This window comes from Bombina bombina, chromosome 1, assembly GCF_027579735.1.
Source record: "Bombina bombina isolate aBomBom1 chromosome 1, aBomBom1.pri, whole genome shotgun sequence".
NCBI lineage: Eukaryota > Metazoa > Chordata > Amphibia > Anura > Bombinatoridae > Bombina > Bombina bombina.
The window spans coordinates 1345956251-1345979208 of record NC_069499.1 but is presented as its reverse complement, the minus strand read 5'-3'; the positions used below and the strand labels follow the sequence as shown (position 1 = coordinate 1345979208).

The following is a 22958-nucleotide window of genomic DNA, read 5'->3' as shown; positions in this document are numbered from 1 at the left end:
ATTCTACTTACTACCGCTACGGTATTTGTATCACTTCTACTTTCCTTTGGAAGCCTAATCTAACGGCTAATTCAAATGTCATGTTTTCTCTTGAACATTTCTAAACTGACTTTGTCTCTGAAATACTTCTAACATTTGCAACGTATGTTTCATGATAATGTTATAACCATTCTTTGATTCATTCCCATACCGGACAGTAACGGACTTTCTGTGACGTCACACAGCTTCACATATCTCAGCGTGTCACACAGCTTCTCACAACTCAGCGTGTCTCACAGCTCTCAATACACTCTCTGGTCTGTGTTCAGTTATCCACGCTGCAAACATTATTCAGTGTGCTGTGTCTCGCAGCAGATCACGCCCCTGTCAGCACCTGCAGTTTGTCTATCTCATGTCTCTCACGCTTCAGTGGTTATTTCAATGAATTCTATCTCTCCTATATGGGCTTGAACTATGCAAATGTCAAAAGTTGTTATTAATACTAATACTTATTTTCAGTCTCATATTACTTATATGGTATAACAACAATATATAACCATATAAAGTCTTCCTGCATTTCCTTATAAAAATCACTCTGAGTAAATACAGTCTATGCTGATATAATAGCCTGTACTCCAGTTGTGAAACATATATAATTTATTTAAACTCTGCAGTTGTGATTCAAATAAGCAAGGAACCTGATACACTTATATGCTTACTATTAATGCTTGTTAGTTACTGAGAAAGGAGAATTATAAATCTACCCACACACTAACCAAATAAATATTCTACTGTCTCTATTACAGATTAACAAGGGAGGAGCATTCCTACCGCTAAACTAGACCTGCAGAATTTGAATGTTAGAAAACTTGGTCTTTTTCTAAAAAACCTTATTGGGTCCATAGATACATAATAAGAGATTATTAAATCCTATTTTATATTTATGTTTTCTAATATATATACACTAGATATTCTTAATATTTGCATAGTTGTTCTATGTTTACTGTCATTATAAAAAGCAGGCGTACTCTATCTTCTCATTCAAATCATTGGGACTAAGTGTATTTAGTCTATGAATCCATCTTGATTCATGTTGTAAAATTATCCTATCCAAGTTACCCCCTCGTCTATTCTCTTTTAGCTGTTCAATGCCCATCATCTATATACCTGTCCTCCTCAAAAGAAAGTCCATTTACTAATCTAGAAATTATGTGTAGCTCTAATATTAGGCCCAGGAAAACCATCATTCAATTAAATCAAATGATTCAGTTGGCCACTCAGAACACTAAAACAACTACTTAAATGGGAAGCAGACCTACACATAGATCTAGACATACCTAGCTGGAATAATCTAATATACAATGCATGTAAGGGACTATTGAGCGCTGACATGTTGGAAAGCTGTATTAAAACAGTCTTCAGATGGTACCTAACTCCCATTATTACCTCACACACAACTAAAAATGGATCCAAACTATGTTACAGAGGATGTGGACAGGAGGGCACATACAGACACGTGGTGGGACTGTCCTCACTCAAGAGGAATTTGGAATAAACTATCACTTTTTTTAAGCACTATCCTAAACAGCACAATACAACTATCCATAGGTCAAGCTCTATTACACAAACACTTGAGGGAATTTAATAAATATATTAATCAATTTATTAAGAAACTATGCAGCGCCACACGAATATATATAGCTTGCCACTGGAAGGAAGGGGCTCCCTCTTGGGATGAGATATTGAACAAAATCAAACACTTTTACAACATGTCAGCACAAGCAGCAATACTACAAGACACTCAAGAAGCTTTCCACAAGATCTGGTTTTACTGGATTACATTTGACTTCATTTATCAATATAAAGAAAACAATCATTTGTCTCTATATTACAGCTGTATACCTTGAACTCACCTTTCAGTTAGTAGCCACATAAGTCTGAGAGGATACAGAAAATTCCACAAGGCGCGTGGGGGGGGGGGTTCCGAAGGCATTTCTCTCATATCTTTCTTCTTTCCTGCTTTTTTCCTTTAATTCTTTACTTTTTTTTCTCCTAACTCAAGGACATTGTTTTTTATTTCATGTGGAAATTGTCAAGTTTTAATCTAAAGTAGTTGCCATGTGCAAGAACGAATGTCAACCTATGTATATAGTCATCCCTACACGGAGATTTGTTAATTGATATACACCAAAGCTAGATTCATTGAATGTAAAATATGCCAAAACATGTAATGTCACATTGAAAAGGTTTGACGTACAATACCATATTAATATGCTGACATTATTCCAATATAAAAGTACAAAGAACCCAGGAAGGGATCTTTAAGAGGTGCGCTCCGTGTGTAATTTGTGTGAAATGTTAATGATACCGAATAGTTCCTTTTCCACAGGAGGCAAATAAAGATTCAGCTGTGTGGATCTTTAAAAATGTTCAATGTGATGAATCAAACCGAGGCTGCTCCCCTTGAACCCGGTGTTAGGGAATATCTATAAGAATAAAGCAAAAAGAGGGCGCCTCATAGTATAATATGTCCCATATGGATCTGTGTGTATATGTGGTGATAAAGGCTTACCAGATTCCAATGCACCGTACTGTGACCGGTGCTAACAGGTGAGCTAGCACTTGTACAGCAGCTAGTACACTGCTCCCCAATGACGTTTGGCAATAGGAAATCAGCCAAGATCTTGTCCCAGGAGAGATGGGATCAACAGAATGATGCAAGCAAACGGACAACTTCCAAAAAGATTAAAAGGTAAAAAACGCTTTATTGACATGCAACACGTTTCTCGACCGCAACTGGTCGTTTCTTCAGGCAGGTAAAAGCAAATACAAAAAATCTTAATCAGTAGCATTATATACAATTGTGATATTTAAAAAACGGAAGTGTCAGACCTAGAGAAAACCAATAATAACACAGGTAACAAAATTGTTTGTATCTAAACAGGAAAACCCAACCCATTAGAACACTTTTACAGTTTTTATCAGGGTTACAAATGACAATGTGATACTCTCCAATAATATCTATTAAATATAAGTAATCCGTATTTACCAATGTGAGTTATACTCTCCAAAAACAGTAAAATAAAATAAAGTAAACAGTAATAATAACCGTAATAATAACCTAACCAAAGAGTTTATATGGTATTTGAATAATATTGTTAGTTTATCTGTTTAAAATATGATTTGCTAAAATACAAAAGGGCTACAATTGTAACCACACAGAGATCAGTATTAGCCACCAAGTAATGATATTTATTATATATAAAAAAAGATACTTTAAATTAGGGTTGCACCGATACCGATACTAGTATCGGTATAGGTACCGATACCAAGTATTTGCATGAGTACTTGTACTCGTGCAAATGCACCGATACTTAAACCGATACCTCCACTTCCTACCCATATGCTACCTTGTGGCGTTTTTTCATACTGCATGTTCCCATTTCACTTTAAACTGGAGTGGAGACCACTGTTCCCTCTAAGGCTAGTGTTGTGTGCGGCCCAGCAGTGAAACAGTTAATCAAGTAAGCACACCCTGCAATTAGCAAACTTTGCACAATGCAGACTGGAAGGTATGGTTCTCTTATTAACTGTTTCACGACTGGGCCGCACACAAAACTGGGCTTAGAGGGAACACTGGTGGAGACTAAACTAAAAATTGTTTACTACTGTTCTGCCAATACAAATTGCTGTTATTTGTATTATTGTAGTAGAGATCACTGTACCTCGTTCAGACAAACCCCTGAAGTACTGGGCAGTTAATAAACAAATTTCCAGCTCTGGCTAAAATGGCCCAAAAATATCTTTCTGACCCATGCAGTATGGTGGAAAGTTACTGTTCAACTTAGAGTCGAACCTCCATACAAATGTCAGATTGATGTTATATAACAGCCCTACAACCCAATTGCATCACCACTTTAAATTTAATATTTTCTTGTAATATTTTTTATTTATAAACATGTTCAGTAAACTTTTGACAAATAAAACTGTTTTATTATTTCATAATGTCTTTTGAATTACAGTCCTTTATAATTATAAAGAAAGAATCTTAAATAATTAGTCTTTATTGTGCTTGGCAAACTGTCACATGACATTAAAAAAAAGTATCAGTAATTGGTATCGGCGAGTATTTGAAAACAAGTATCGGTACTTGTACTCGGTCATAAAAAAATGGTATTAGTGCAACCCTACTTAAGGTATCTTTCAAGACTTGTGATGTGACAGCCAGGAGTACATAGACCAATAGCGCTAAATATGTATTTACATTTACCACACAATATCCTGAGGGTTATATTCGTTTGGAATAAATGTAAATATTTAAAGTATCTTTTTTATATATATATAATAAATATCATAACTTGGTGGCTAATACTGATCTCTGTGTGGTTACAATTGTAGCCCTTTTGTATTTTAGCGAATCATATTTTAAACAGATAAACTAACAATATTGTTCAAATACCAGATAAACTTTTTGGTTAGGTTATTATTATGGTTATTATTACGGTTTACTTTATTTTATTTTACTGTTTTTGGAGAGTATAACTCACATTGGTAAATATGGATTACTTATATTTAATAGATATTATTGGAGAGTATCACATTGTCATTTGTAACCCTGATTGTACCTTTTACACCTGTGTTCTAATGGGTTTTCCTGTTTAGATACAATTTTGTTACCTGTGTTATTATTGGTTTTCTCTAGGTCTGACAACTTCTGTTTTTTAAATATCACAAGTGTATACAATGCTACTGATTAAGATTTTTTGTATTCGCTATTACCTGCCTGAAGAAACGACCATTTGTGGTTGAGAAACGCGTTGCATGTCAATAAAGTGTTTTTTAGCACCGGTCACAGTACGGTGCATTGGAATCTGGTAAGCCTTTATCACCACATATACAAACAGATCCATATGGGACATATTACACTATGAGGCAACCACATTTTGCTTTATTATTCCAATATGTTTTACTGATGTCCTTGTAATTTTTATTGTAAAATATATAATTTAATAAAAATTATTTTAATTAAAAGAAAAGATGCAGTTTGAACCAAAATATCATCCAGGTAAGGTGCCACTGCAATTCCTTGGGATCTGGCCACTGCAAGAAGAGCTCCTAGCACCTTCGTAAAGATACTTGGAGTGGTAGCTAAGCCAAAGGGCAGAGCTACAAACTGGAAATGGTTGTCCAGAAAGGCAAAACGAAGGAACTGAAAATGATCCTTGTGGATCAAAACATGCAGGTAAGCATCCTTTAGGTAAATAGTGGTCATAAATTGACCCTCCTGGACTAACGAAAGGATGGATCTGATAGTCTCCATCTTGAAGGACGGAACCTTCAGAAACTTTGAGACACTTCAAGTCTAGAATGATATAAAACGCTCCCTCTTTCTTGGGAACCACATATAGGTTTGAATAAAACCTTTGGCCCCGTTCTAAGGAGGGCACTGGGACAATCACTCCCAAGGAAGCTAGGTCGTTTACACAATTCAAAAAGGCTGTCCTAAAAAGAAGGAATCTGCCTCTAGGAGGTCGAGACCTGAACCCTATCCTGTACCCCTGGGAGACCATGTCCAAAACACATGGGTCCTGAACGTTGCGAAACCAAGCGTCTTGAAAAAAAGGATAGTCAGCACCCTACACAATCTGTTCCAGGATCCGGGGCCATCAGAGGAGGGCTTCTTGTTCTTGATTCAAGACTGGTTAGGCTTGCAGGTACTCTTTGATTGGTCTGACTTGGAGGAGGCTGGATATCTATGTCCCTTGTTTGTACGAAAGGGGCAAAAATTACCAAACTGGCGACCCTTGGATCTAGTTTTCTTATCCTGAGGGAGGAAAGCACCTTTCTCCTCAGTCACTGTGGAGATAATAGAATCCAGGCCTGGCCCAAACAGCGTATTCCCCTTAAAAGCTAAAGAGAGAAGTCTGCATTTGAATACCATATCAGCAGACCATGATTTCAACTAGCTCTACGGGAAAGTACTGCAAAACCAGACAACTTAGCATTAAGACGGATGATTTGCATAATAGCGTCACAAACAAAGCAGTTAGCTGTTTTGAGGGCCTTAATCCGATCTTGGATGTCCTCCAATGGAGTCTCAACTAAGACAATTTCCGATAAAGAGTCGCACCAAAAGATGGTGGCTCCAGCAACCGCAGCTATACTTGCAGCAGGTTGAAAAAAGCCTCCTTAGGTACCCCTCCACCTTTCTATCCATGGGGTCTCTAAAGGAGGTACTATCCTCAAGCGGGATCATAGTATGCTTAGCCAGTGTAGAGATAGCTCTATCTATCTTTGGAATGGTACTCCACAATTCCAGATGAGAGTCAGGAACAGGAAACATCTTCTTAAAGTTAGTAGACAGGGAGAATGGAATCCCAGGTTTCTCCCATTCATTAGTAATTGTGTCCGCCATGCGAGCTGGGACAGGAAAACTTTAGGAGCTTTGGGTCTAACTTAATAAACCCTGTCCAGCTTAGAAGTTCCTCAGATAACTTAGGCTCAGGGACATCCAGAGTCGATAAGACCTCTGTCATATGTCCATTCCCATCCTCCTATTTTGCCACCTGTCTCTTTAAGGATTCAGTCAACTCAGCTAAGGGCTATATAAGCTCCTCCTTTTCCCTTACTCTTTGCTGGATTATTTTGTGACTTCCTATGTGAACGCCCATCTTGATTCAGCTTGCTGAAACTCCTCTGAACAAGTATCTTCCTCCAGCTTCCCTGTGGATCTACACTTTAGTTCTACCTGCTCACCGTTCACTGCAGATTGGCATACTGCTTCCCAGAACTGGCTCTCTTACCTCCTAAGCCGTTCTAGTTCCAGTACAAGGAGCTCTCAAGCAGGAAACGTCTGAAGCAGTGACATCATCCGCTACAGCCACATTCCTCACTGCTCTCTGCAGCACACAGCTTTACACAGCCTCCTTCACAGCTGCACCACTGGGACACAGACAAACCCTGAACAAAAGCAGCTATCCTAACAGGAACCTCTCTAAGCAGCACACAGGTTGTATATGCTCTTGTAGCACTGAAGTATTGTTTTATGCAAACAGTGCAGTATTATTATCTGCTATATGTGAATCCCTACATTGCCATATTTATGCTGTCTGCCTATTACATTGTATAATAACCAGTGTGAGATTTCTAGCAACTATTGCAGTAGTTATTGAGCCAATTTGTTAAGTGCCAGCTCTGAAGGATATATCTTTTGCCTTGCTTTATGTTTCTTGAATTCTTTCCATAATTCAGGATTATGTTGCTCAGGCTATACTAAGACACAGATTCAACACCTGTGACTATTTGTTGCTGTTTAAGCTGTGTCACACAAACAACCTTTCCTTCCTATTGTTAACTACTGACATACAAACTAGTTAGAAGTCATATTATTATATAATTATCTCAGGATTCGTTACATAATAATCCAGCCTTAAAATGACTTCTGAGGATATTTCTGAACAGCTGCTTAACCTCTCTCAGAGGCTTGATAACCTGACACAAAATATTAGGGATCTGCAAAGTGATAATGAGACTGTGAAAACCTGTTTGAGAGATTTTTATGCAGCTAAGGTCCCACCCACTGACAACCAACCAGAACCACAAGCAGTCCTGAAAAATTTTCAGGTAACAGATCCCAGTTCAGGGAGTTCAAAAATGCTTGCTTGCTGTTGTTTGAGCTTAAGCCTAAGACTTTTACTACAGATAGGCTTAAGGTTTTGACAATTATTTCGTACTTGAGGGCTGAGCCCCGCGCTTGGGCTGACGTTTATTATGAACAACAGGACCCTATTCTAAACTCCTTGAATGATTTCTTAAAACAAATGTCCTCGTTATACGAGGATCAATTCAAGCAGAGTTCAGCTGAATCCGCTATATGTGCTTTGAAACAACACCGTCAACCTGTAGAGGACTACATAGCACAATTCAGGATCCATGCTAGGGACTCTCTTTGGAATGAGGCTTCCCTCAAAAATCCTTTCCACATAGGTCTCAAAGAGATCAAAGATGAACTGTCTAGGATTGGTATTCCTCAGTCTCTTGAGGAACTATAGACCCTATCCATCACTATTGACAGGCGTGTCAGAGAACACCGTATGGAAAAAGCAGGTGGTACTTCAAACTTCAGGAAATACACCTCCTTCCCTGCTACAACTTCCAAGGTTCAAGATACCTCGGTTCCCATGGAGATTGGTTTCGTTAAGGGTCCCCTCACCCCTCACGAGAAGAATAGGAGAAGTCTACTTAACCTTTGCTTGTACTGCGCTGCAAAGGAACACGATATTAAGCAGTGCCCATCTCTCTTGAAGCAGAAATCAGGTATGTCTCCAACGTACTGTCACAGCATCTTACCGACACAACGTAACGTTTCTTACTTTTGAATGTCTTTTTTCTTTACAGTGGCGTCGGCACTCGATCACAGCTGAGGGCTTGGTGGACACCGGGGCTTGTGGGAATTTAATAGACCTTGAGTTTGTAAGGGCTAATAAAATACCCATTGTGGCAAAGCATACACCTGTGTCTTTTAATGCTGTAGATGGTACACCACTTTCTTCAGGTCCTGTAGTACACCAAACCGTTACCTTACTTATGTGTGCTCCTTGTGGTCATACAGAACAAATTTGTTTTGATGTTATTTCCTGTCCTGTTTTTCCACTTATCCTAGGTATAACCTGGCTAAAAATTCACCAACCCACCTTCTCCTGGCATGACATGACACTATCCTTCCCTTCAGCTTATTGTTCCACTAATTGCTACCCCAACTCTGTACTCTCTATGGTTACTCACACTTCACTTCCCACATAGGTCCTACAACTGCCCTATTGACTTACTTCCAGGCACCACAGTCCCCTTTGGGCACATCTACCCACTATCTAAACCAGAGCTCGACCATTTGAAGGTTTATATACAGGAGAATCTTGACAAGGGTTTTATAAGGCCTTCAACCTCCCCAGCTCCTGCTGGTATCTTTTTGTGTGTAACAAAGACCATAGTCTAAGACCCATAATTGACTATAGGCAGCTAAATAAGATCACCAAGAAAAACAGATATCCTCTACCACTTATCCCCGAGCTGATAGAGAGATTACGTGGCACTAAGGTTTATACCAAGTTGGACCTAAGAGGCGCCTATAATCTCATTAGAATCAGGGCCGGTGACGAATGGCTGACAGCATTTAGAACCCGTTATGGTCTATTTGAGTATACTGTCATGCCATTCGGGTTATGCAATGCCCTGGCAACATTTCAAAACTTTATCAACAACATATTTTGTGATATTCTTGACACTTATATAGTTGTGTACCTTGACGACATTCAGATTTTTTCCTCCTCACTTCCGGAACACATCACACATGTCAGAACTGTTCTCTCCCGGTTACGGTTACATAACCTTTATGCTAAATTGGAAAAGTGTTCTTTTCATACCACACAAGTCTCCTTCCTTGGCTATCGAATTACTGATACAGGTATTAGCATGGAAGACACTAAGGTTAATACCATTACACAGTGGCCTACTCCACGTAATAAGAAAGAAGTCCAGAGGTTCTTAGGCTTTGCTAATTTTTATAGAAAGTTTATTCACAACTTCGCTACTCTCACCAAACCTCTGTCAGATCTCACCAAGATGCATACTAAGTTCCTTTGGTCCCAACAAGTCCAGCAGGTGTTTGATTTACTCAAGAGGTGTTTCACTACCGCTCCTATACTCCAATTCCCAGACACTAGCCTTCAGTTTGTGTTAGAGGTCGACGCCTCTGATTATGCATTGGGGGCAATACTGTCTCAACGCAAATTGTGTAAACATCCGCTACATCCTGTTGCTTATTTCTCCCGACTCATGATTCCCGCAGAACCCAACTATCCAGTCGGTGAGAAAGAGCTACTAGCCATCAAATGTTCCTTCGAACACTGATTAGCCCTGTATCAGATTAGCCCTGTAAAATAAAAGGAACAGAAATGCACTAAGGAGAGGAAAACCCTGGTAAAAACATCATAAATCCAGATCATGCAACAAAACTCGAGGAACGGAAACAAAAGTGTAAAACAAGGGTGAACTATAAAACCTGGAGGTGCGCTAAATAAAGAAATGCTTAAATTCTAAAAGTTCCTTACTATCCCCTTTTGTATCCACAACACATAAGCCCAAAAAACTTAATGCCCAGTAATAGTTGTGAGGCCAACTAATGTGTAAGTAAGCATGTCTGCCAAGTCCCCTGGCTATAATGGACCATGACTCCTCATGTACTTACTAATAGCATGGGGGCAATATGAGTGTCAGTGTAATACACCTAGCACCCCAACCACTGTGCTTATAAAGCAAGGAGTATATAGACTAACCAACAGGAAGAGGCTAGGGACCTGTCCCTGTGACAGGCTTGTGACTAACTACCTTACTGAGTAACTGTGTCACTTCTCCATAAACCAGTTTCCCCTCTGACTCTCAGTAGCAGCTCTGAGGGGGAAATTCAGGTCTCAACTAATCCTGAGAACCCCTCTCAAAAGAATCTTGAGAGCACCTCAGTTCTTCATCAACTTTCTGGTAGGCAAAGTTTAAATTGGCATATAAGTGAGGTGGGAGGGATGAAGTACTCTTGAGAGTTTAAACTTGGCCTTCTCCTAGTGGCTAGGAAGTGAATCCCATGCATAATTAATCATGGACTTTCACCACTTTATGAAAGAAATAAAGTATCCAAACTTGAAACAACTTTCCAATTTGCTTCTTTGACCAAATTTGTTTTATCCACCTAGAATCCTTTGTTGAAGGAATAGAATGCAATGACAAGGGGGGTGTATGTGCAGCCACCAATCAGCAGCTAACTCCCAGTAGTGCGCTGCTGCTCCCGAGCCTACCTAGGTATGCTTTTAAACAAAGGATACCAAGCGAATAAAACAAATAAGATAATAGAAGTAAACTGCAATGTTTTTTTAAAATGAATGTTTTGAGTTGCATGTCCCTTTAAGACAGTGCTTAATTATCCCGGGAGCCGGGGCGCCACTGGCGCTTTAAAAATTATGTCTGGCACCTCAGTTTTCTTTCCATAATTGTCCGTTACCTACTGCCACTTGATCTCCACTAGTTTACTTGCGGCTGCGGCAAGGTCAGATGTGCAGGGGCTATTGAGCATGCACGGAGGGTTTTTTGTGGCCGTAAGAGTGTCAGAACACGAAGCTGTTATTGAAGACTGAGAAAGCAGCAAAGTGGGCAGTCTATCCTGCATTGTACCAGGCCTGGACTGGAGTTTAAAAACAAAATGACTTCCTATTTGGTCATAGTTACCGTCCTTAAGTCACGTGACATTTCACCCTATAACAGTCCTTTAGCGCACGTGATCGCAGGTGGCAACCGTTACCAGGTCCCTCACTCAGAGTCAGTGAATAGTGCAGATGCGGCGAGCTTTGAAACTCTCACTGTTGTCTCAGGTGGGTTTTAAAGAGTTTTCCTGTCCGAGTAGGTAATGCTATGGCTCACTGACTCAAGAGGAATGACTTTTTTAACTTCCCCGGGTCCAACTGCGGTTCTATCTTGTGACTGACTGATCAGCCAATAGTGTGTGACTGTACCCCAGCTAGCTCTCTAGGTACTACAAGTACTGAGGCAGCGTTGGGAAAAACAATCAAAAGCAGCAGGTGTACTGAGGGACTGTCCATGACGAGATTGCTGTTGTCTAACTGCTGGGAGGGTAGGATAGGCTGGGTTCCTGCATGCAGTGAAAAGTAGCGTTCAACCCTGGGTAAAGGCCACTGACGCAGCCAGAGCACAGGTGTACCGACGAGGGTCCATGGCATGAGATTGAGTGCAGTCAGTACATTTAAAGCTAGCACGAGTCTCAAGTCCAGATCTCAACACAACATAAAAAAATGTATAACTTTTCTAAGCATTTTCTAAGATTTTTTATGCTATCAATTGTCAAAATCAAATAATAAATTATATTTAGCTGCACTGCTAGCCGTTCATGCTGATCTATTTATATATCCAGTTCAGTTTATGAGTTCACTGATACAGTTTATTTCTTTATTTGTACTGAGAATTGTTGTGCCTTGCATAAGAAAGCGGTTTAAACATATTTGATAAAAAATGTTAAATAAAAACTAATTCAAGACTAGCAGGAAATTCATATCTGTTATTGATGTATTAACACTAATTCTCTGATAAGGACAACACCCTGTAAAGGGCAAGTCCCAAAAGCCACTTTTTAGGTGTAATAATAAAATTGAGTATATTGACCATAAAATAATTCCTTATTTTCATGTTGCTTTTAATTTTTATTACTGTGTCAGTATATGGCCGGGTTATAACACAATATATTTAATAATTATCCTTTAAACTAAACCCCAATAAAATATGCATATACCAAAAACCATAAAATTTATATAAATTCCTGAATTCTTTTTATTAGTTGATATTTATAGACACACTGAAATATATTTGTAAGAACCAGAATATGAGTCAAACTATATAGTGTTTAAACTGTTGCAATACTCTTTACAAGACAAACCAAATTGTAACTTTTTAACTAACCTTATTCACAATAGAATTTCATTCAATTAACACAATGAGATTCCAAGATATTTAGCTACTAACATTCAGCAATACAATCAGCTATATAGCTACAATTGATTCTAATACAATTCTAATTAGGACACTAAAAGTACATATATTCTTAATGTAAACAGTCACTTTAAATGCCCATTTATTTAAGCTGAAATAAATTCTTAGTTACTTATAATTAAAACTAGGGCTGCACGATTAATCGCATATGCGATTTAAAACCGCGATTTTAAAACCGCGAGAGTTCGCGATTTTTTGCTAACTAAAAAAATCCTCAGAAGTGGCTGCAATATTGATTTGTTTGTGATTTCTTGCAAACCAGCTCCATCTAGTGGTTGCTTTTAGCACACATTTGTAAAATGGCTGTTTTTACTTTCACTTTCTGTTCTCATAAGCAGCCGATCAATCTAGAAGTCTAAAAGCAGAGCCCATGCAGGAATGAATAGGAAAGTAAACCACTTACTTATATTTCCCCCTAGGGACGTCTGTAGTCTGAAACTTAAGGTATGTAAACATTATGGAACCTCTCTAACAATCTCCTGCTCCTCTGAGAAACGGCTCAAATACATAGCAGATGCAGTTAACCCCACGACTCCCAAAAAGGCTAAAACTGCAGTCCCTTCTGCTACTTGGTTAACTTAACTGCATCTACAATGCTTTTTTATATATATATATATATATATCTGTGTGCAACTGTGTATGTGATTGTATATTATATATGTGTGTATGTATATATATAATTGTGTGTGTATGTGGCTTATACTGCTTCATTTGTTAATCATACCACTGTCCTCAGTTAGAATGACTGTCCAAGAAAAAATGACAATGGTGTGTGTCATAAGACCTAACTGGCTAGTGGCTACTATTTAATCACATCACAGGCAGCAAATTTTATTTGAACTATTTTGTGGTTTGTATTGTTATGCTCCAAGAGTGTATTGGACATTGAGAAACATGTACATTAAGATTCTGTAGTGTTAAATACACTTTATAATGCAAAATTAAGGTGTTATAGTCATTTATAAGAAAATCGCAATTAAATCGCAATTTTTTTTTTGCCAATATCGCCCAGCCCTAATTAAAACCAATTCTAAGATATATATATATCTTTGCAAAGATAAACAATTTAGAATTTATGATTTGTTTAACAATATACAGGCTATGAAAACAAGGTTAAAATACAATTTATTCCTTTAAGTCTGCTACCTACAGCAACATTGGATGTTTGTTTTAAATATTTTGCATACAAAAAGGCAAGCTAAAAGCTATTCAGGACTATGAATATAATTCTAAAATATAAATATGCTCTTTAAATCTATCAGTTGTAATTTAACTGCAGCGACTATGCATATATTTTGTTTTAGACATTTACCTGTAATTAGCAACCTTTTTATACTTTACCCAAATGACCAAAATTGATAATGCAATTTCCAAAAACTTTCTTGTTAGGTCCAATCTCACCTCAGAATACCAAAATTGGAGTATTGCTGCATATGGAGAATAAAAAGTAACTATTTGCTTATAATAACTGCAGCAGTTATTCGTCCAGGGTTTCAGCAAAAAAAAAATTACCAGCCAAAGTTTAGCTCAAGTTAGCAAGAGTTAGCCAGCCCTTTTTCTCTCTATGCTTGGGGTTAAATCATCTGATATCGCCCCACCACTTTTTTGTTAAGTGCCATCATTGGTGAGATTGGGAACACATTACGGAAGCTTGTCTCGGATTGGTTATCTGGGAAGCATTTCTCTGATTGGCCCTAGGCAATGTATGGTTACTATGGAGACGCATCTTTTAACAGTCAAATCTTTTGGCTGAAATACTGGATTTTGGCCATCGGGGGGCAACATGACAAACAAACAGTTTCATTTAATCATTTCTAACATTTAAAAGCATTTCTTTAAAATGTGTAATTTAAAATGCTATAATTTCTTTACATTAATAAGTTACATGTTCACATGTACTGGACTATGTCACATTATTCATTCTGATTATTTTAATATGAAACATCAGTATTCTTTTTAATATCATATTACATCAAAGTAATTACTGCTAACTATTCCAAAATGAATAGTTATATATTCATATAAAAACCACAGCATATTTCATATTCAGTACTGCACTGCATCCCAACATAAATATATTTCACATTTCTAATAAATCCTGAATGCATGAATCTTGTCTATGCAGATCTGAAATAAAATAATAGTGTTATTAAATGTTATGTTAAAATAGAAAATATCCAAAATTGTCAAATATGTATAAATCTATTTGCAGCATTTATCTAAAATGTTACTATCAGTGCTTTTTAGGTCCATAAATATCTATATTTATATCAAACCCAGCATTTATACATCCATTATACAGACATTCATCCAGATATCCCATTACATCAGTTGTTCCTATAATTTTCATTAGATTTCTGGAAAACAGAGAGAATAGAAAAATGTGTTTATCTTTAAGTCAATGAGTCAGTATTTGTATATTTGACACAGCAGGCACTAATTTGCATCGACATGTGAATGGTTATTTTCCCACAAAATATGTCACCTATGCCAGACTACTAGGCTACTTTGTAAGGAGTAGGACATTTTATCACACATTTCCAGGTAGTGACCATATGGTCTTTGAAGACAATTTCTTTGTTCTCCCTGAAATAGCCATGCAAGTAATTTATTTGATGAGTGAGAGAGGGGGCTGGTTTACATACAGTGTCCCTTTTGGGTCCCATAAAAAAAATGAATTATTTGGTGTACACAGACATATTATTATTAATAAGTATACATGTGTATATTATTTGATGATATTCTTATACCCTGACAACTGTAAGAGGATAACATTTTATACAACTAAGGCTTTGTGTTCAAAAGAAAATGTCATACCTATTAGAGTACCGGCACCCCCCCCCAAAAAAAAAAGCCCTGAATACAACCATAAATAAGAACACACATTTAAAATAAATTAAAAAAAATTATATATATATATATATATATATGTGTGTTTATATTATTTTCTTTTTTTTCTAATTGAACATGTGTTTTGATGGTTGTATTATTATTTTACAAGCGTGATAGATAATAGTATGGTCACATCAGTTTAAAGAGGCATGCATTGAGATGTGAAAGTGTAAAAAAAAAAAAAAAAAAAAGCAGTAGAGGTCCTTGATGCAATAAACAGGTCTAATCTTTTGCAGCTAAAAAAAATAATAAAGACAAGATATTTTGTAAGGATTCTTCCTTTACTTACAGATTTAGGTTAACTTATTTTCACATACACACACACACACATCAAAAAACAAAATAAAATGCCTGGCTCCTAGATTTTGAACATATTTGTCAAGCACATGCTTTCAATGTATTTATATTATTAAATTGACTTTGTTGTCTTGGTATGCCTTGCTGAAAAGCCTTACTAGTTAGGCTCAAGAGCAGCAATGCACTACTGGGAGCTAGCTGGTGACTGGTAGCTACACACATGCCTCTTGTCATCGGTTCACCCGATATGTTCAGCTAGATTCTATTAGTGTATTGCAGATTTTAACAATACATTTAACCTCTTGGCAGGTATTTTTGCTCTGTTGCTTGCATATAAACAACCTTTTTTAGAATTTTCTTTTTGAACTTTTAAGTCATTTAAAGAGGATATTAAACAATATATAAATTACGATTTCATGTTGCTTTGCCACAGTCATTTTGTTTGCAAAAGTCAAACTGTTTCGCAGTTTCTCATCTGATAATCTTTGCGGAGTCCAATTAGTAAAATATATGTGGCAAAGTTAGGCTTGTGCTGCCTGCAATGTGCATTTGAAATTTTCATAGTTACAGGAAAATAACAGAATAAATAATGAAAGTATATTTATTTTACTATACATAATTAAACATCTTATGTAATCTATAAGCATTTACTGTCCCTTTAACTCCCTAACTACAGCTAATGTACGCCGGCTATATTTTACAAATTATGGGGTTAAATGGTGTGGCTCTTGCCAAGAGGTGAGACCACACTGCTTTCTGGAGTGAGGCATGTAGTAATATTGCATCTTGCCACGCTATTACAGGGCTAAAAATACCTTAAGGACATGCAACGTAAAGGGTACATCTGTCGTTAATGGATTAACATGTTTTGCTCTAATGAATTTCTGGAGTAGGTATTTTTAAATTGCATGATTATTTGAACTACGTATTAGACCTTTTGTATCTCTTGCTTTTATTTTAAATTAAATGAAGATACATAGTAATGAACATATAATGCCAGCATTAATATTGGTACATTTATTCAGATTGTACAAGTTTCTCTGCACAATCTGAATAAATGAAATGACAACAAAAAAAAAGGGAAAAGAGTCAAGCCTACTCAAAAGTGCCAAGTTATTTAATAAAATAAAAAGGTGGGAAGGGAACAGATATTCTCCCCGGTCTAGGCACCAACCCAGAGCATACTTTATATCTATTGTTTAAAACATCAGTTACACTACTAAGGTGCTAAGGCCAATTTGGGTAGTTTTTTTTTTTTAAAGACATTTCCATGCGACCATATTTTAAAATAATTATTATAAAAAATTTTTTTAAAAAAAAATAGATGTTCCTGTGCCTAATAAACCTAGGTAAGCATACACATGTATCCAAATGAGACACAAAGATTTTTTTAACAGTTTTTCTAAAACCTTTCAATAAAAAAAAAAACATTTCCAACATATTTATTTGCTACCCTGTTTATACATTTCATAGAAGTGTTATGCTATTTATATCCTATTGTAACACTTGCAAATCCAGATCATTTTTAAAGCATAAATAACTTATTTGCTTAACAATAGAACATGTGTATTTAGATGTTCTAAGCAAAATTATCCCATGTAGGACTATGCATGGTAAATGAATAAAATAATTGAAAAATAGCTGCAGATCAGTTAATTAAAATATACACCACACTATTTTGTTTTCTCCTTTCTTCCTTTAGGTGAATTGGTTGTTAAAATATCATTTTTCTCTTCAATCGTATCCCCTTTCATTAATTTCTTCATATGCACATCCCGATGTGAAATTAGCCTGCCAATATAATTAAAGGTTTTTCCGCACACCTCACAAGCATGTGGCTTCTGTCCTGTGTGGATTCTTTCATGTCTGCGGAGATTAGAGCTTTGAGAGAATCTTTTGCCACATTCCTCACATTTAAAGGGCCTTTCTCCGGTGTGCGTTCTCATATGACTCACATAAGATGATCTGTCAGTGAATTTTTTTTCACATTCTGGACATGGATATGGGGTCTCTCCTGTGTGAATTCTCTCGTAGGAAAAAAGTGATGAATGTTGACTAAAGCTTTTGCCACATTCTTTGCAACTAAAGGGCTTTTCTCCTGTATGTGTTCGTTGATGTATAACAAGAGTAGTTCTATCAGCAAAAGACTTTCCACATTCAAGACAATGAAATGGCTTCTTTTCTTTATGAGTTTGCCGATGTGCACGAAATAGCTCTTTGTCATTAAAAATGCTGCCACACTCCGTACACTGAAATGGTTTATTTTCATGCAACAAAAGTATTGAATGCTAAACAAACCTCTTCCCACACTGAGAACAAGCAAAAGGTTTTTCATCTGTATGACTTAGCTCATGAAATTTGAGAACAGAACGATGGTTAAATTCCTTTCTACATTTAGAACATGAATAGGTATCTTTAACAGGGACTGCTTTTGGCCTATTACTCATATCACCCTTACAACATGAAGAGCACAAACTACGCTTGTGCTGAATATCCATTGCATCAGCCTGGCTTTGTTCATTACTATAAAGTGGCTTTTCATTTTGCTTTTGCTTTTCGGATCCTGTTTTTTGTTTCTTTGGGCTAAATCTTGTCCCACATTTCTTACAATCATCAGTCTGTGAGCTTGCCTGCACTCGTTTAGATTTGTTATCTGACAACTTACTTTTATACATTTTCTTACACTTTTTCTTCTTTACATGTAGTTTTCACTTCCTATTTATTTTATGCATTGATGGTTTGCCATCTTTAATATTTTCTCCTTTGCTAGTCAAGATACGCTGCTTTTGTAAACTCCTACCAAGGTTGTATTTTTGAGATGGAATGCTTTGTGTTGGGGAACTTTGTTTCTTGTTGACGTCCCTCTCTACCGAGTTAAGTATTTTTATTTTACTTTCATCCCTTTTGGGGTCTTCATTATCATTGTCCATGGATACTTCAACCGTTTCGGATTTATCGAAAAATAAATCATGGCCAGAACCACACTTTTCTCCATTTTTTTCTGTCTCTTCATTTTTATTTTCCTCTGACTCTTTGTTTACACATTTAACATGACAATAACATGTACATGATTTTTTGCCTGGATAGGTTATCCCGGGAGCCGGGGCGCCACTGGCGCTTTAAAAATTATGTCTGGCACCTTAGTTTTCTTTCCATAATTGTCCGTTACCTACTGCCACTTGATCTCCACTAGTTTACTTGCGGCTGCGGCAAGGTCAGATGTGCAGGGGCTATTGAGCATGCACGGAGGCTTTTTTGTGGCCGTAAGAGTGTCAGAACACGAAGATGTTATTGAAGACTGAAAAAGCAGCAAAGTGGGCAGTCTATCCTGCATTGTACCAGGCCTGGAGTTTAAAAACAAAATGACTTCCTATTTGGTCATAGTTACCGTCCTTAAGTCACGTGACATTTCACCCTATAACAGTCCTTTAGCGCACGTGATCGCAGGTGGCAACCGTTACCAGGTCCCTCACTCAGAGTCAGTGAATAGTACAGATGCGGCGAGCTTTGAAACTCTCACTGTTGTCTCAGGTGGGTTTTAAAGAGTTTTCCTGTCCGAGTAGGTAGTGCTACGGCTCAATGACTCAAGAGGAATTACTTTTTTAACTTCCCCGGGTCCAACTGCGGTTCTATTTTGTGACTGACTGATCAGCCAATAGTGTGTGACTGTACCCCAGCTAGCTCTCTAGGTACTACAAGTACTGAGGCAGCGTTGGGAAAAACAATCAAAAGCAGCAGGTGTACTGAGGGACTGTCCATGACGAGATTGCTGTTGTCTAACTGCTGGGAGGGTAGGATAGGCTGGGTTCCTGCATGCAGTGAAAAAAAGTAGCGTTCAACCCTGGGTAAAGGCCACTGACGCAGCCAGAGCACAGGTGTACCGACGAGGGTCCATGGCATGAGATTGAGTGCAGTCAGTACATTTAAAGCTAGCACGAGTCTCAAGTCCAGATCTCAACACGACATAAAAAAATGTATAACTTTTCTAAACATTTTCTAAGATTTTTTATGCTATCAATTGTCAAAATCAAATAATAAATTATATTTAGCTGCATTGCTAGCCGTTCATGCTGATCTATTTATATATCCAGTTCAGTTTATGAGTTCACTGATACAGTTTATTTCTTTATTTGTACTGAGAATTGTTGTGCCTTGCATAAGAAAGCGGTTTAAACATATTTGATAAAAAATGTTAAATAAAAACTAATTCAAGACTAGCAGGAAATTCATATCTGTTATTGATGTATTAACACTAATTCTCTGATAAGGACAACACCCTGTAAAGGGCAAGTCCCAAAAGCCACTTTTTAGGTGTAATAATAAAATTGAGTATATTGACCATAAAATAATTCCTTATTTTCATGTTGCTTTTAATTTTTATTACTGTGTCAGTATATGGCCGGGTTATAACACAATATATTTAATAATTATCCTTTAAACTAAACCCCAATAAAATATGCATATACCAAAAACCATAAAATTTATATAAATTCCTGAATTCTTTTTATTAGTTGATATTTATAGACACACTGAAATATATTTGTAAGAACCAGAATATGAGTCAAACTATATAGTGTTTAAACTGTTGCAATACTCTTTACAAGACAAACCAAATTGTAACTTTTTAACTAACCTTATTCACAATAGAATTTCATTCAATTAACACAATGAGATTCCAAGATATTTAGCTACTAACATTCAGCAATACAATCAGCTATATAGCTACAATTGATTCTAATACAATTCTAATTAGGACACTAAAAGTACATATATTCTTAATGTAAACAGTCACTTTAAATGCCCATTTATTTAAGCTGAAATAAATTCTTAGTTACTTATAATTAAAACTAGGGCTGCACGATTAATCACATATGCGATTTAAAACCGCGATTTTAAAACCGCGAGAGTTCGCGATTTTTTGCTAACTAAAAAAATCCTCAGAAGTGGCTGCAATATTGATTTGTTTGTGATTTCTTGCAAACCAGCTCCATCTAGTGGTTGCTTTTAGCACACATTTGTAAAATGGCTGTTTTTCACTTTCTGTTCTCATAAGCAGCCGATCAATCTAGAAGTCAAAAAGCAGAGCCCATGCAGGAATGAACAGGAAAGTAAACCACTTACTTATATTTCCCCCTAGGGACGTCTGTAGTCTGAAACTTAAGGTATGTAAACATTATGGAACCTCTCTAACAATCTCCTGCTCCTCTGAGAAACGGCTCAAATACATAGCAGATGCAGTTAACCCCACGACTCCCAAAAAGGCTAAAACTGCAGTCCCTTCTGCTACTTGGTTAACTTATCTGCATCTACAATGCTTTTTTATTTATATATATCTGTGTGCAACTGTGTATGTGATTGTGTATTATATATGTGTGTATGTATATATATAATTATGTGTGTATGTGGCTTATACTGCTTCATTTGTTAATCATACCACTGTCCTCAGTTAGAATGACTGTCCAAGAAAACATGACAATGTTGTGTGTCATAAGACCTAACTGGCTAGTGGCTACTATTTATTCACATCACAGGCAGCAAATTTTATTTGAACTATTTTGTGGTTTGTATTGTTATGCTCCAAGAGTGTATTGGACATTGAGAAACATGTACATTAAGATTCTGTAGTGTTAAATACACTTTATAATGCAAAATTAAGGTGTTATAGTCATTTATAAGAAAATCGCGATTAAATCGCAATATTTTTTTTTTGCCAATATCGCCCAGCCCTAATTAAAACCAATTCTAAGATATATATATATCTTTGCAAAGATAAACAATTTATGATTTGTTTAACAATATACAGGCTATGAAAACAAGGTTAAAATACAATTTATTCCTTTAAGTCTGCGACCTACAGCAACATTGGATGTTTGTTTTAAATATTTTGCATACAAAAAGGCAAGCTAAAAGCTATTCAGGACTATGAATATAATTCTAAAATATAAATATGCTCTTTAAATCTATCAGTTGTAATTTAACTGCAGCGACTATGCATATATTTTGTTTTAGACATTTACCTGTAATTAGCAACCTTTTTATACTTTACCCAAATGACCAAAATTGATAATGCAATTTCCAAAAACTTTCTTGTTAGGTCCAATCTCACCTCAGAATACCAAAATTGGAGTATTGTTGCATATGGAGAATAAAAAGTAACTATTTGCTTATAATAACTGCAGCAGTTATTCGTCCAGGGTTTCAGCAAAAAAAAAATTACCAGCCAAAGTTAAGCTCAAGTTAGCAAGAGTTAGCAGCCCTTTTTCTCTCTATGCTTGGGGTTAAATCATCTGATATCGCCCCACCACTTTTTTGTTAAGTGCCATCATTGGTGAGATTGGGAACACATTACGGAAGCTTGTCTCGGATTGGTTATCTGGGAAGCATCTCTCTGATTGGCCCTAGGCAATGTATGGTTACTATGGAGACGCATCTTTTAACAGTCAAATCTTTTGGCTGAAATACTGGGTTTTGGCCATCGGGGGGCAACATGACAAACAAACAGTTTCATTTAATAATTTCTAACATTTAAAAGCATTTCTTTAAAATGTGTAATTTAAAATACTATAATTTCTTTACATTAATAAGTTACATGTTCACATGTACTGGACTATGTCACATTATTCATTCTGATTATTTTAATATGAAACATCAGTATTCTTTTTAATATCATATTACATCAAAGTAATTACTGCTAACTATTCCAAAATGAATAGTTATATATTCATATAAAAACCACAGCATATTTCATATTCAGTACTGCACTGCATCCCAACATAAATATATTTCATATTTCTAATAAATCCTGAATGCATGAATCTTGTCTATGCAGATCTGAAATAAAATAATAGTGTTATTGTTATGTTAAAATAGAAAATATCCAAAATTGTCAAATATGTATAAATCTATTTGCAGCATTTATCTAAAATGTTACTATCAGTGCTTTTTAGGTCCATAAATATCCATATTTATATCCAACCCAGCATTTATACATCCATTATACAGACATTCATCCAGATATCCCATTACATCAGTTGTTCCTATAATTTTCATTAGATTTCTGGAAAACAGAGAGAATAGAAAAATGTGTTTATCTTTAAGTCAATGAGTCAGTATTTGTATATTTGACACAGCAGGCACTAATTTCCATCGACATGTGAATGGCTATTTTCCCACAAAATATGTCA

General features: G+C 36.5%; 1 protein-coding gene across 1 annotated transcript; it reads right to left on the bottom strand.

The window, feature by feature from the left end:
• Nucleotides 1-17447: 17447 nt before the first annotated feature.
• Nucleotides 17448-19108, bottom strand: LOC128664751 (gastrula zinc finger protein XlCGF7.1-like). Its single transcript, XM_053719561.1, has 3 exons — nt 18973-19108; nt 18645-18805; nt 17448-18062 (listed from the first exon to the last, which is right to left on the bottom strand). Exons 1-3 carry the CDS (start codon nt 19106-19108, stop codon nt 17448-17450), a joined length of 912 nt encoding a protein of 303 aa, XP_053575536.1.
• Nucleotides 19109-22958: the final 3850 nt, after the last annotated feature.